Consider the following 14,327-nt stretch of genomic DNA (forward strand, 5'->3'; position numbering starts at 1 on the left):
AATATGGGTGGACAGATGGGACATTTAGGGAAAGCAGTCCAAGATCGGGGAGAGAGTGTTCTCTCTATGGCAGGATGTGCCCCCAAATGCCCTGGGATACGAGCAGTTAGGAAATTACCGTGAAGCAATGTTATCTCAGGGAGTATGGGAAAAAAAAAAAAAAAAAAAGCCTGGTCTTCCCAAGTCATCCCTAAAACATCACTGCTAAAATTACTCACTGGCCTCACTGACACCACATCCGCCTCTGTGGTGCCCCAGCTCCGTACTAGATGTGGGCACCAAGTTCACATTTCACACCCTCGAGCTCAAGGTTTTCATCACTCAACCTCTGCCCCAAGAGCCCTTTTTTCAGCTCTGCCTCATGGCCCACTGCTGCCCAAGCCCATCTCTCATCAGCCCTGTTGTCTCCTTGCCACCTATCAACCACAAGTTTAAGAGCACAAGAAGTACCATAAGGACCCATGGAAAGAGCTTCAGCACCGAAGAGACACCAATGAAGAACAATGGTGGCAAACAGATAAGCTGCATCTGGGACCTGGGAAGCAAGCTCTTCTGTTCTGGTGGAAGAGTCCAGAACTAGAAGTTAAGGGACCTAATCTCAATTCTGCCACCAACTTTTATTTTATTATATATTTTTTAAAGATTTTATTTATTCATGAGAGACACAGGGAGAGAGGCAGAGACACAAGCAGAGGGAGAAGCAGGCTCCATGCAGGGAGCCCGACGTGGGACTCGATCCCAGGACCCCAGGATCATGCTCTGGGCCAAAGGCAGAGGTTCAACCATTGAGCCACCCAGGGATCCCTGCCACCAACTTTTAAAATGGTTCTATGGGGATCCCTGGGTGGCACAGCAGTTTGGCGCCTGCCTTTGGCCCGGGGCGCGATCCTGGAGACCCGGGATCGAATACCACATCGGGCTCCCGGTGCATGGAGCCTGCTTCTCCCTCTGCCTATCTCTCTCTCTCTCTCTCTATCATAAATAGATAAAATTTTTTTAAAAAAATGGTTCTAGGGATCCCTGGGTGGCGCAGCGGTTTGGCGCCTGCCTTTGGCCCAGGGCGCGATCCTGGAGACCCGGGATCGAATCCCACGTCGGGCTCCCGGTGCATGGAGCCTGCTTCTCCCTCTGCCTGTGTCTCTGCCCCTCTCTCTCTCTCTCTCTCTCTCTCTCTCTCTCTCTGTGACTATCATAAATAAATTAAAAAAAAATGGTTCTATGAGCAAGCCACTCTCACAGCCTCTCTTTTCTAAAAAATGAAGGGGGTGAGAGAGAAGACACCTAATGTTTCCTATGCTTTGCTTCTCTAGAAACCAATAGTTGAAGTGAAATCACTGGAAATTTTAGAAGGGAGAACTATAAGCAGCCAGTGTCAAACTCAAAAACTGAGTTTGCTAAAATAAATGATGGTAAGTCAGCACTGTGGGGTAGAATAATACAGTGCTCCAGAATATGATGGCTTCAAATCCTGGTTCTGCATACTAGACACCTAAATGTCTCTTCCTCATCTGAAAAATAGGACTAAAGATAAAACCTACCTCTTAAGAATTGTTTCATGAAATAAGTACAATAATCTACACAGAACACTTGGTATGAGGTAAGCATGCGACAAAATGACAGTTATTACTATTAACGACATGACTGCTTACTGTATGTCAGACACCAAGTTCTCATTGGGGCTCTCTCTAACTATCCTGCACATAACAAATCAAAACTCCAGGGGTGGGGCCCAGGAGTCTGTTTATGTAATAAGATCCCCAGAGGATTCTGAGAATCAGCTATTTGGCAAACACTTCCCTGGAGCACATACCACATCAATTCAGTTGCATCTTACTTACCTAGTGCTTTGCTGATCTGTTTATCCAGAATTCTCAACAAGGCAAACCTGGTACAAGGCTACTCTAAGATCTCACTTAGCTCTTACAGAACTCTAGGCACCCTTGCACATGTACCACTTCACCCTAGCACATCCAAAGTAAAAAAACTGCCAGCCAATTTCCTCAATTAGCATTTCTAAAAATAAGATTCAGGTAACATAATAATATGCAGAGTACTTTCTTTAACAGTCACATATTTCCTAAGATCTTTCTATTTAGAAAAGTATCTTCTATTTTAATACAAGAGCACAAACCCTGAAACCGTACCACCTAGTATCTGTCCCAGTTCTGCCACTGGCTAGTTTATGATCTTGGACAAGTTATTTAACCTCTATATTTCCTAACTTTAAAACAGATTGATAATAAGACCCATAGTGTTTATCTCACAGGATTATTATGAGAATTAAATAAATTATAGAAACTAAAGAGCTTAGAATAAAACTTGGCACATAATAAGCTTTATGTATTAACTGTTACTATTGTTACTCATGGCAAAAAATACTGGTTTTCCATTTACATAGTGATTTAAATATTCCCTTTAAAATTACTTCAAGGGATCCCTGGGTGGCGCAGTGGTTTGGCGCCTGCCTTTGGACCAGGGCGCGATCCTGGAGACCCGGGATCGAGTCCCACGTCGGGCTCCCGGTGCATGGAGCCTGCTTCTCCCTCTGCCTGTGTCTCTGCCTCTCTCTCTCTCTCTCTGTGTGACTATCATAAATTAAATAAATAAATAAATAAATAAATAAATAAATAAATAAATAAATAAATAAATAAATAAATAAAATAACTTCAAAAATGACTTGATTTTAAGACTATATAAAAAGTCAACATTGGTATATGAGACAGAAGAATAAAAATCAAAAGGGTGGTAGTGAATTAAATAAAAACCAAAAATTTGTAGCAGGGGAAAAAGGAGGTTGGAGAAAAAGATATTACTAAAAGCAAGGTGCCAAATGCATGTTACAGAAGACTTGAAGAAGTCATTTCTCTTCTCTGGGCCTTGGTTTTCTAGTAAAACAAAATGTTGAGCCCTTCTGCTAGGCTCTAGGATTCTGAAGTTTGTATGCAACCTGTATTTCCCTTATTGTATTCAGAACATTTCATCAGTGAGTAATGACAAATGTAGCATAGGATTTGGAGAGTGATCACCTGGGTGGGAAAAGAACCTGGGTGGGAAACGATTTCTTAAAAGTTTGTGTAAACAGGGGCAGCCCCGGTGGCCCAGCAGTTTAGTGCCACCTTCAGCCCAGGGTGTGATCCTGGAATCCCAGGATCAAGTCCCACATCAGGCTCCCTACATGAAGCCTGCTTCTCCCTCTGCCTGTGTCTCTGCCTCTCTCTCTCTGTCATGAATAAATAAAAATCTTAAAAAAAAAAAAGAGGTTCGTATAACACTTCTACCTCTGAAACTAATAATACACTATACATTAATTAATTGGATTTAAATTAAATTTTAAAAAAAGTTTGTGTAACAAAGTTAGGCCTACAGCTTTTGTGCATCAAAGAAAGAAAACAGTACTCCTGGGTGGCTCAGTTGCTTGCGGGTCTGCCGTTGGCTCAGGTCATGGTCCTGGGATTGAGCCCCACATCAGACTCCCAACTCAGTGGGGAGTCTGCTTCTCCCTCATTCTGTCTCTCTACCACTCACGCGCTCTCTCTCTCTCTAATGAATAAATAAAAATCTTAAAAAAAAAAGAAAAGAGGTCTCATATGCAAAAAGCTCACAGTTTAAAGAAGAGATGGGAAGAGGGGAAGAACTATTTCTATGTATTATGATGCTTTTGACCTAGTGCTAAGAAGACAGAGTAAACAAAACTAAGTACACAGTCCAAGGTAAAATACTGTGGACTCTCTCCACTTAAAATCATGGTGAATCAAAATGGCAAGCAAAAAGAAAATGGGAGAAGAGAATTCTTAATACCTGGGTATCAGTCAGTCCAATGAAGGAAGAGGGTTATTTCCCGATCTGCACAGAAATTATCTAAAACCTATCTTTGCACTTATGTAGATGAACTCTATTACTTATTCTTTGACTATGGCATCTCTCCCTTATTGTATATTTTCTCTAAAATCCTGACTATAAGCCCATCAGCACACTACAACCCATTTCTCTGACCTGTTTCCACTTGCTCCTCTTGATATACTTCTTTTCTCTAACTTAACTGACCCTACTCACTTTCCAGTAACCCCTCATCATTATTCCCACCTTCAGACTTTTATGTTACTTCCACTGCCTCAAATGCTCTGCTAGTCCATTTCATTTGCATTTCTACAAGTCCAAATTCACCATATAATGGAGAGGCAATATAATGAAGTGTTAGGATCATGAACTCCAGAGCCAGAGTGCCTGAATTCTTATCCTTGCTCCACCATTCACTAGCTGAGTGCCAGGAGAATGCCACTTAAACCTCTCTAAACCTCAAATGCCTCATCTGAAACCAGTGATAATTATAGTAAATCACTTAAAGGCATTGTGGTCAAAATGAACAGGTTAATACATGGAAGGGGCTTAGAGCAGTGCCTGGCACTTAGTGAAAGTGTTGGCTATTATGACAGTGACAACATATGATGATCATGTTGTGAAGGCTCAGGCCCAAGCCATATGCTCCCTCCACAAAGCATTCCTTGAACCTTCGGTCTAGAAGAAATCATTGTCTGGTTTGAGTTCCTACAGTACTTTTAACTGCCACCTCTCATGGAACACTTTATCTAATTTTATATTATTTACACATAGTTGTCTCCCTTACTCGCATTTCTTGAGAGCAAAATCCACTTCTGATATGTCTCTGTATCACCTACAGCTCCTAAAATGATGCTTTGATCATAGTTACCTACTCAAACATTTGTGAATGGGTGGATATTTGGTCACGAGCAGGATGTTTCCACCAGCATGCAGAGCCTCAACCATTCTTACCACAACATCCTCCAAGATTTTAGTAGGGCAAGGTCTGGAATGAAATTCAAAGTGTTCATCTTCTGATTTCTTCTTTGATTCCCGCTCCTGGATTCTCTTTTCAATTTCCAAATCAAAGCCAACAGGCTGAGTGGGTGGCTTCACAGGTGGTTTCTTGGGCAAGATGGGCCCACCTTCAAGAATTCTGGGATCAAGTTCTCGTGCTTTGAATTTGTATCTGTAAGATAAGAGTTTAAATGACAATCACCAAAAGAAATTTTGTTAACAAAATAAAAGCTACACAAACTACAAAGTAAGCCAGAATAGAAAAATAGTAATTATTACAATGACCCAGGCACAGCAGAATTTTGACTCTCTCCATACCCACTATCTCTACCCCCAGAGCAAAGAATAAAGGAGCCAGTCCTAACATTTCCAGCACATTAAAGACTGGTGTTTCTTTTCCCAGAGGAACCTGCTCCTCCTCAAAAGAAGTACAAAAAGTAATGAAAGAAGGATACAGGAGACAAACTCCAGTGCTGACCATATTACGTTCCAGTTTCTTCCACCTATTATTATAGCTGGAATGAGATCTTGAGTAGCCATAAAGGGTGGATGGAATCTACCTAAATGAAGCTCAGAGGACATTCCTTCTGATTCCTTCCTCAGAAGGAATGTCCTCTCCCACCCCAACCTCTGCATTCGTTTTTTAACAGTTTACACTCCAGGATATCTCCATAATCCCACTTCTAATTTTTTAATCATTGAGGCAGGGGCACAGACTATAGAGAGCCTATAACTTAAATGCCATAAATTCCCATGGCAAGAAAAGCAGCAACTATCCCCATTATAGAATTGAAAAGAAAGCAGGTTCTTGGAACTCTTCCTCAAGTATTGCTGATGGAACTTACTGTTGCAGTTTCTCAACCTCCTCAGCCTCCTGATCTGCTGCACTTTTGTAGGTCACAGGCCTTGTGCGCTGTTTAGTTTGCAGCACAGGAGTCTGTGGGTCTCTGGATATCTTGAGCCCAGCAGATTTGGAGGGTAACAGAGCTGTAAAGCAAGATAACAGATATTCACCTAGCTCCCCAAGACTCTGTTTGCTGTAGGTGCTGATTCAGCTTAGCAGCCTGTGATGCCAAATCAGAGTGGCTGCCCTCCACTTTCAGCTCAGCTCATGTCAGCCAACCTGACAAACATGCAGTCCCTTCTTGCCTGTGACTCTTTATTGAGGGGTATGATGAAGGTAGTCTTTGGGAACTATCATCTTCTGAACTTAAAATCCATTTGTGTCTGATGGACTACTAGAAAGGCATGTACTACTGCCTTTCTATTGACAATGCCAACTACTTTGCCTTTACTGACACATGAGATTTTTGCTTATTCCAGCTTTAAAAAATAAGGCATTTCTAGTGCATCTGGGTGGCTCAGTCAGTTGAGTGTCTGCCTTCAGCTTGGGTCATGATCCCAGGATCCTGGGATTGAGCCCCACATTGGGCTCACTGCTCATGGGAAGCCTGCTTCTCCCTCTCCTCCCTGCTTGTTTTCTCTCTCTCTCTCTCTCTCTCTCAAATAAATAAAATCTTAAGAAAAAAAAAAGGCCTTTCTAAAGATCAAGTAATAACTCCCAATTTTGTGAATTCCCTAAAAGCATCTACATCAAAACATCAAGATCACCTCTCACAGAAAGTCAAATAGAGAAAGCAAAAAAACTATGTCAAAGCACCACCACTACCATTCACAGAAAACATTAATTCACTTGTCAGGGCAACCTTGTTAATTTTCATAATTATGTAGACTGAATCCTCTAATTTAGATCTGATCACATAACAGCAGAAGATAGAAACCAAATCTATTTATTTTAGAAATAAGCCAGCCTTCAAGTATACATATAACCATTATTTATAACTATATAAAGTTTTAAATAAAAAATGGAGAAAATACACCATACACAAAAATAAACTCAAACTGGATTAAGGACCTAACTGTGAGATCCAAAATCATAAAAATCCTAGAAGAGAGTACAGGCAATAATTTCTCTGACATCAGCCGTAGCAACATTTTTCTAGATATGTCTTGTGAGGCAAGGGAAATAAAAGCAAAAATAAACTATTGGGACTCTATCAAAATAAAAAGCTTCTGCACAGCAAAGTAAACAACAAAACTAAAAAACAACCTATGAAAGGGAGAAGATATTTGCAAACAACATATCCAAAAAATGGTTAGTGTCTAAAACATATAAATACTTCTATAACCCCAAAACCCTCAATAATCTAATTTTAAAATGGGCTGATTGGGATGTCTGGGTGGCTAAGTGGTTGAGTGTCTGCCTTTGGCTCAGGTCGTGATCCCGGGGTCTGGGATCTAGTCCCCCATCGGGTTCTCCACAAGGAGCCTGCTTCTTCCTCTGCCTATGTTTTTGGCTCTCTCTGTATCTCTCATGAATAAATAAATTAATCGTTATAAATAAATAAATAAAAATAAAAAAATAAAAATGGGCAGAAAACATGAGCAATTATTTCTCCAAAGAAGACATACAGATAGCCAACAGACACATGAAAAGATGTTCAACATCACTCCTCATCAGGGAAATGTAAATCAAAACCACAATGAGAGATCAACTCACATGTGTCAGAATTGCTAGAATCAAAAACACCGAAGGAGGAGGCACCTGGGTGGCGCAGTTGGTTAAGCATCTGCCTTCGGCTCAGGTCATGATCCCAGGGTCCTGGGATGGAGTCCTGAGTCAGGCTCCCTGCTCAGTGGGGAGCCTGATTCTCCCTCTCCCTCTGCCCATCCCCCTGCTTGTGTGCACTCTTGCTTTCTGTCAGATAAATAAATAAAATCTTAAAAACAAAACAAAACACAAGAGGGGGCTCCTGGGTGGCTCAGTCAGTTAAATGTTGGACTCTTGGTTTCGGTTTCAGATCAGGTTATGATCCTGGGGTACTGGGATCAAGCCCCATGTCGGACTCCCTGCTCATCGGGGAGTTTGCCTGTTTCCTTCTACCTCCACCCCTACTCCAGCTTACATTCTCTCTCCCTCTCAGATAAATAAATCTTAAACAAATATAAGAAACAAGTACTAGCAAGGATGTGGAGAAAAAGGAACCCTCATACACTGTTGGTAGGAGTGCAAACTAGTGCAGCAACTGTGGAAAACAGTGTGGAAGTTCCTCAAAATATTAAAAATAAAATTACCACATGATCCAGTAATTCCACTACTGGGTATTTACCCAAAGAATACAAAAACACTAATTCAAAAAGATATGCATACCCTTATGTTTATTGTGGCATTATTTACAATGCCAAATTATGGAAGCAGCCCAAGTGTCCATGAATAGATGAATGGATAAAGACATAATATACACATATACAGAGACACACACTTATACACACAACGGAATATGACTCAGCCATAAAAAGGAAATCTTGCCATTTGCAACAACATAGATCTCAAGTATAACGCTAAGTGAAATAAATCAGTCAGAAAAAGACAAATACCGTAAGATTTCACTTGTATGTTGAATTTAAAAAACAAAACAAAGGAAAAAAGAAACAAACCAAGAAATAGATGCTTAACTACAGAGAACAAACATGGTTACCAGAGGGGAGGTGGGGGGGGATAAGTGAAACAGGTGAAGGAGATTAAGAGTACACTTATCTTGATAAGCATCAAGTAATGCATAGAATTGTTGAATCACTATATTGAACCCATGAAATTAATAAAACACTATATGTTAACTATACTGGAATTAAAATTTCTTTTAAAAATTGCAAAAAATTTTTCTATTTGCCAGGACCAAGATTCTTTAAAAGCAGGGTATATCAGACTCTAAAAGTTATATATTATTTAGAAAGTCATATTTAACATTTAAATTTCTATTAGAAAAAATTTTTTTCATTATTTTTCTAATCTAAAATTTGATGAATGACTACTGGAACATAATAACAATATTAAGGAATGCTATACTTAGGGGGCTCCTGGGTAGCTCAGTGGTTAAGTGTCTGCCTTCGCCTCAGGTTGTGATCCTGGGGTCCTGAGATCGAGTTCTGCATCAGGCTCCCCTCTCTGCGGGGAGCCTGCTTCTCCCTCTGCCTGTGTTCTCTGCCTCTCTCTCTCTCTCTCTCTGTGTCTATCATGAATTAAAAAAAAAATCTCATTAACGGATAAATAAAATCTTTAAAACGAAAACAAAACAATATGTAAGTGCTATAAATGTAGAGGGAGATGCAACAAGAGTCAAGAGAGGTGGGAGATAGGTAGGACATGTCTCTGTGCTGTGTCCCTGGCAGTGAAAGAAGTTGAAGATCCAGGGCAGAAAGGAGATAAGCAGTGATTGATACCTGCGTGGGCAGGTAGGGAAAGGATACTTAAGCTCAGGTGGAGTGTTTGTTCTTTGAAGGGAGGGTGGAAGAGAGAGGAGTGGGTGTAAATGCTGGCAGGTTTGTAGGTTTGGGATGAACATATGAGAGAGTTCTAATCTCCTAGCTTCTGTCTTTATGAAAATAATTACTGCAAGAAGGAAGGTAAAGAAGTTTGAGAAATAGAAGTGGTATAAAATAGTTGTCCTGAGCCGAAGGCAGATGCTCAACTGGTGAGCCACCCAGGTGTCCCTAGTACTTACCATATTGTAATGATCTATTTGTTTCTCTAAGTTAGAAACTTGATATTGAGCAGCACCAATTCCATTTTTTTCACTGCTTATTATCCCCTACTCCCAACAGTGCCTTGTTTCTAGTGGTAAAGCCTGTTAAATGGCTAAACAAGGGATCCCTGCGTGGCGCAGCAGTTTGGCGCCTGCCTTTGGCTCAGGGCGCTATCCTGGAGACCCGGGATTGAGTTCCACGTCGGGCTCCCTGCATGGAGCCTGCTTCTCCCTCTGCCTGTGTCTCTGCCTCTCTCTCTCTCTCTGTGTGTGACTATCATAAATAAATAAAAATTAAAAAAAAATGGCTAAACAAAAGCACACAACCCTGAAAAACTGGAATGCTTTCATTGTCTATAGGTTAAGTAACTATACCATAACATTTTGACACATGACAAAGGTGTAATTCCTGGCCAATTACTAATCAAGAGGCTCAAGGCGGTTAATGGGTAGAAGTACACTGATAGCCAGGGGTCGGGTGGAGGAGTTCAAAGATGCTCAGTGGTACATTTGCTATCTGCATATAGGCACATACCATACTTTAGTTTAAAATCTTAGGATTTCAACTAAAGGCAAATTTGTATAAGCAAAGGGAATTCTAGGGGAGGCTCCAGCCAGCTATAATATTGGTATGAAACTTACTATCATCCTTCTTGCTCCTCAAGTGATATCTGTTAGGGGTTCGTTTGTGAAAGGCTTCAACCTGCTGTGCAAGGGGCACATATGTAGAAGCTGTTTCATCAAATGTTCTTTTCTTTCCTTGGGACAGGTTGAAAGGCTTAATAATGGTGCATCCCTTAGTCACTCGGGCCTGTAAAGAAAGAAATTGTTCTCCAAATGAAGTGTTATGGAAGAGCTCAGATCTACCACAAGCCACATATTCAGCACAGAGGATCAAAAGAAAAAAGCCCTGTGGTGAAGCAAAGGTTATTATTCTTAAATTTGTCAGTCCTTGATCAAAGGTTAAAACTAGTCTATTACCATCTTTTTAAAAAAGGGAGAAAGGATCTAGCACTTAACAAATCGTCTGTTCTGGGCAGCCCAGGTGGCTCAGCGGTTTAGCGCCGCTTTCAGCCCAGGTTATGATCCTGGAGACCCAGGATCAAGTCCCACATTGGGCTCCCTACATGGAGCCTGCTTCTCCCTCTGCCTGTGTCTCTGCCTCTCTCTCTCTCTCTCTCTCTCTCCCTCTCTCTCTGTCTCTCATGGATAAATAAATAAATAAATAAAATCTTTAAAAAAAAGTGTCTGTTCTGCAATAGTAAATAAGGCGATTTTTCCCAAGCACATCAATGTTTTAAAGCCAGCAAGAACAAGTTTTCTGAGAATTAGAAGGAAAACAAAAAGCTGCAAAGGTATTATTGCCCTCACACTCAATTCCATTAAGAAAAAGCTGATTTGGGTTCTAGGTCTAGATTAGGCCAAGTAGCTACCTGAATCAAAATCTCTGCAGACATCCTCCCCAAAACTAAGAGATGAAGAAGCCTAGTCCTTGGATGATTAATTTTCATAAAATTAATCTCTGACTGGAAACAAAACTCTTTAATGGTCTACATCTCAACAGAAGAAGCACAACGCCAGGGTTTCAGACTGCAAAGGGCTGACTTCAATAAGTGATGACGCCACTGCAAATGCAAGTAGAAATTCTTAGTACTATAATTTTCAGTTAGGATTCTTACGGTTTCTGTTAGACTTGAGTGTTCTGCCCCAACATCATTTTTCCCATAAGCCCTATCATATATTGTACACCAACTCTGCAGACACAAAATTTTTTCAAGAATTTTTCAACAGCACAAGCTGCAACAAGCTGATACCTACAGTTTGTCACACAAAATTCTGTGCTTTATGTACATTCTTAATTCACTTTTCACAGAAACTTCATAAGATGCTTCCCAGAAAAACAGAGCAGTTTCTCCAAGATCACATAACTAACAGGATAAAGCGAGGGGTTAGATCTAGCTTAACCAAAAAACATGCTTCTCAGACGGGCAGCCCGGGTGGCTCAGCAGTTTAGCACCGCCTTCAGCCCAGGGCCTGATCCTGGAGACCCAGGATCGAGTCCTATGTCAGGCTCCCTGCATGGAGCCTGCTTCTCCCTCTACCTGCGTTTCTGCCCCCCGCCCCCACTCTCTGTGTCTCTCATGAATAAATAAATAAAAATCTTTTAAAAAATAATTAAATAATTTTTTAAATGCTTCTTTCAATTATATTATTAGAAGTAGTGACCACAACTACTAACACCTGAAATCCTTGCTGAACTAGTAACAAGAACATCCATCGAACCCATCAACTTACAGGAGATGCAGGATGCTTTCGCAGTTCAGATGTAAAGTTCACTTCTTTATATTCCTCCTGGTTCTTAGGATGTTGTTTGATTCGCTCATCTGTGCAGAAGTGGAAGTCAACTGATTTGGTTACCTGGATCACTGATTTCTTCACAGGTTGCCCTGAGTGAGTAGCAGAGTAAAACATATAGGTAACATTAAGAATAGAGAATACTGGTAAATCCCCTTTAATCAGTCCTTTCAGTATTTCTATCACCCTGGATCTAACTTTGTTCAACTCTACACATCATCCAAAACAGTCATCAGGGACACTACTATGTGGGCCTTACTGAGTAATATTGGTTTGAGGACCTTTGGTCAGATGCATATTGTAAGGAGGTAGCACAAGGGGAGAAGAACCCCAACTCCCAGGTGTGGTCATAGCTCTGGAGACACAGTAACTGGAGTTCTTTTGACAGGAAAAGCTATGAATTGACTTGAAAAGCACATTTAACTTAAGAAGAAAATTTTATAAACCACAGGGGTGATTTATAAAGCAGGGCTTTATAGCTTTGATGCCACCAATAATAACTCTATTCCAGACAGGGCAAAGCAAAAAAACTCTGACACCTCCCCCTCTGGCTCCCTCAGTCCTACTTTTCCTCTGTAGCTACAACTGGACTCACTCAGCTTTCTTTTGAAAGCTTTCCCAATGGCTTTATCTTCTGTCTTAATCCTAATCCCTTCTTTTCCTAATACAAAGAAAATGAATTAGGAAGAAAAAGGAGGAATTCATTTTACTTGAAGAAATGAGGGAAGGTCTCATGGAAAAGGTCTCAAAAGAAAGGTGTGAGTTCTCCAGAATTTTCACTTAGGATTCTTAGAGGCACTCACTTAGAGACAGAGAGCAACAGTGCACTTTAGGAAAGGCCTGGTAGGGCAGCCCGGGGGGCTCAGTGGTTTAGTGCTGCCTTTGGCCGGGGGTGTGATCCTGGAGACCTGGGATCGAGTCCCATGTCGGGCTCCCTGCATGGAGCCTGCCTCTCCTTCTCTCTGTGTCTCTCATGAATAAATAAATAAAATCTTTAAAAAAAAAAAAAAAAAAAAGGAAAGGCCTGGTGAATGTGAATAGTTTTTTGTTTTGTTTTGTTTTGTTTTGTTTTTTAAAGTAATCTCTACACCCAACTTGGGGCTTGATCTCATGACCCTCAGACCAAGACTTACATGCTCTATTGACTGACCAGCCAGGGACCCTGGTCCAATGTATATAAAACATTCTAGGGAATGGTCATTGAGATATATTGGTCATTTCTAATAAACACAGATTTTTCTACTGACAACTAACCAAGAAAGCCTTTTTCCCTTTAGAGACTTCAAAAACCCTACCAAGGTTATAAGAAGCACCCCTCATAAATCAGATTCAACAAAAGCCAAGCTGACCTATCCCTGCAAGAGCAAGTTTCTTGAATTCTTCATTCTTTTTCCGCATCTCCACCACCTCCTGTTGCATTTTCATTCTCTTCTCCAACTCTTGCTCCTCAGTACTTTTTAGAGTCTTCTGCCTAAGGGACAAACCAGTAAAGGAAATAAGAAAGGAGAGAAGAAAGAGGCTCATGATTCAAAACAGTTTTTTTTTTTTTTATTCATAGAGATGCAGAGAGAGAGAGAGAGGCAGAGACACAGGCAGAGGGAGAAGCAGGCTCCATGCAGAGAGCCTGACGTGGGACTCGATCCCAGGACTCCAGGATCATGCCCTGACAGACGCTCAACCACTGAGCCACCCAGGCATCCCACATAGATTAGATTTTTAACCTGTGATAAAATAACTATTAAAACAAAAAACTATTATCTGGTAAATTGATATTGACTTAATTAGGTAACACTATGAAATTTAAGGTAACACTACTTAATTAGGTAACACTATGAAAGAAAAAAAAAACAAGATCACAATTTATACCAAACTATTGAAAAGTTTTCAAAAGGACAGCTAAAATAGGCTATAAAGGGCAGCCCGGGTGGCTCAGCGGTTTAGCGCCGCCTTCAGCCCAGGGCCTGATCCTGGAGACCCAGGATCAAGTCCCATGTCGGGCTCCCTGCATGGAGCTTGCTTCTCCCTCTGCCTGTGTTTCTGCCTCTCTCTCGCTCACTCTCTGTGTGTCTCATGAATAAATAAAATCTTTAAAAAAATAAAAATAATAATAATAAAATAGGCTACAAAAGGTACTATAAAAGACTTATAAATTTGATTATACAGTGATTAGCTTTTAGGCCACAAGAAAAAGTAAGATACTTTTCTTACTTCCTAAGAAAGTAGAATGGGGAAAATATTTGCAAGAAATATGACACAAGTCTATAATAGATAAAATATACAGTGATTAGAAGACAGGCTTAAGAGTGAAACCAACCAGAGTTCAAATCCTAACCCTGTCATTTCATTTTCTGCCTATGTGATCTTAAGAAAACTAATCTCTCTGAGCCTCAGTAAACTCCACTGTAAGATGAAGAATATAAATATTTATCCTCATAGAATATATATGACTATTAAATCAGATATTTCCAAAGTACCTGACACAAAGTAAAAGTTCAATTTAGAGTAGCCATTCTTAGCAATGAGATTATCACTAAGACTACTTACAGGTAAATA

General features: G+C 40.5%; 1 protein-coding gene across 3 annotated transcripts in view; it reads right to left on the reverse strand.

The window, feature by feature from the left end:
- Window positions 1–14,327, reverse strand: part of TPX2 (TPX2 microtubule nucleation factor) — a 61,917-nt gene that overhangs the window by 16,506 nt on the left and 31,084 nt on the right. For all 3 annotated transcript variants that reach the window (XM_055306170.1, XM_055306152.1, XM_055306161.1), the window contains exons 9-13: window positions 13,124–13,245; window positions 11,715–11,866; window positions 10,062–10,230; window positions 5,682–5,823; window positions 4,792–5,008 (exon numbers count right to left, since the gene is read on the reverse strand). In XM_055306170.1, coding sequence (XP_055162145.1) covers window positions 4,792–5,008; window positions 5,682–5,823; window positions 10,062–10,230; window positions 11,715–11,866; window positions 13,124–13,245 — 802 coding nt within the window. The remainder of the gene's footprint in view (window positions 1–4,791; window positions 5,009–5,681; window positions 5,824–10,061; window positions 10,231–11,714; window positions 11,867–13,123; window positions 13,246–14,327) is intronic.

The sequence above is a fragment of the Nyctereutes procyonoides genome, unplaced genomic scaffold, assembly GCF_905146905.1.
Source record: "Nyctereutes procyonoides isolate TBG_1078 unplaced genomic scaffold, NYPRO_anot_genome, whole genome shotgun sequence".
NCBI classification, from domain to species: domain Eukaryota; kingdom Metazoa; phylum Chordata; class Mammalia; order Carnivora; family Canidae; genus Nyctereutes; species Nyctereutes procyonoides.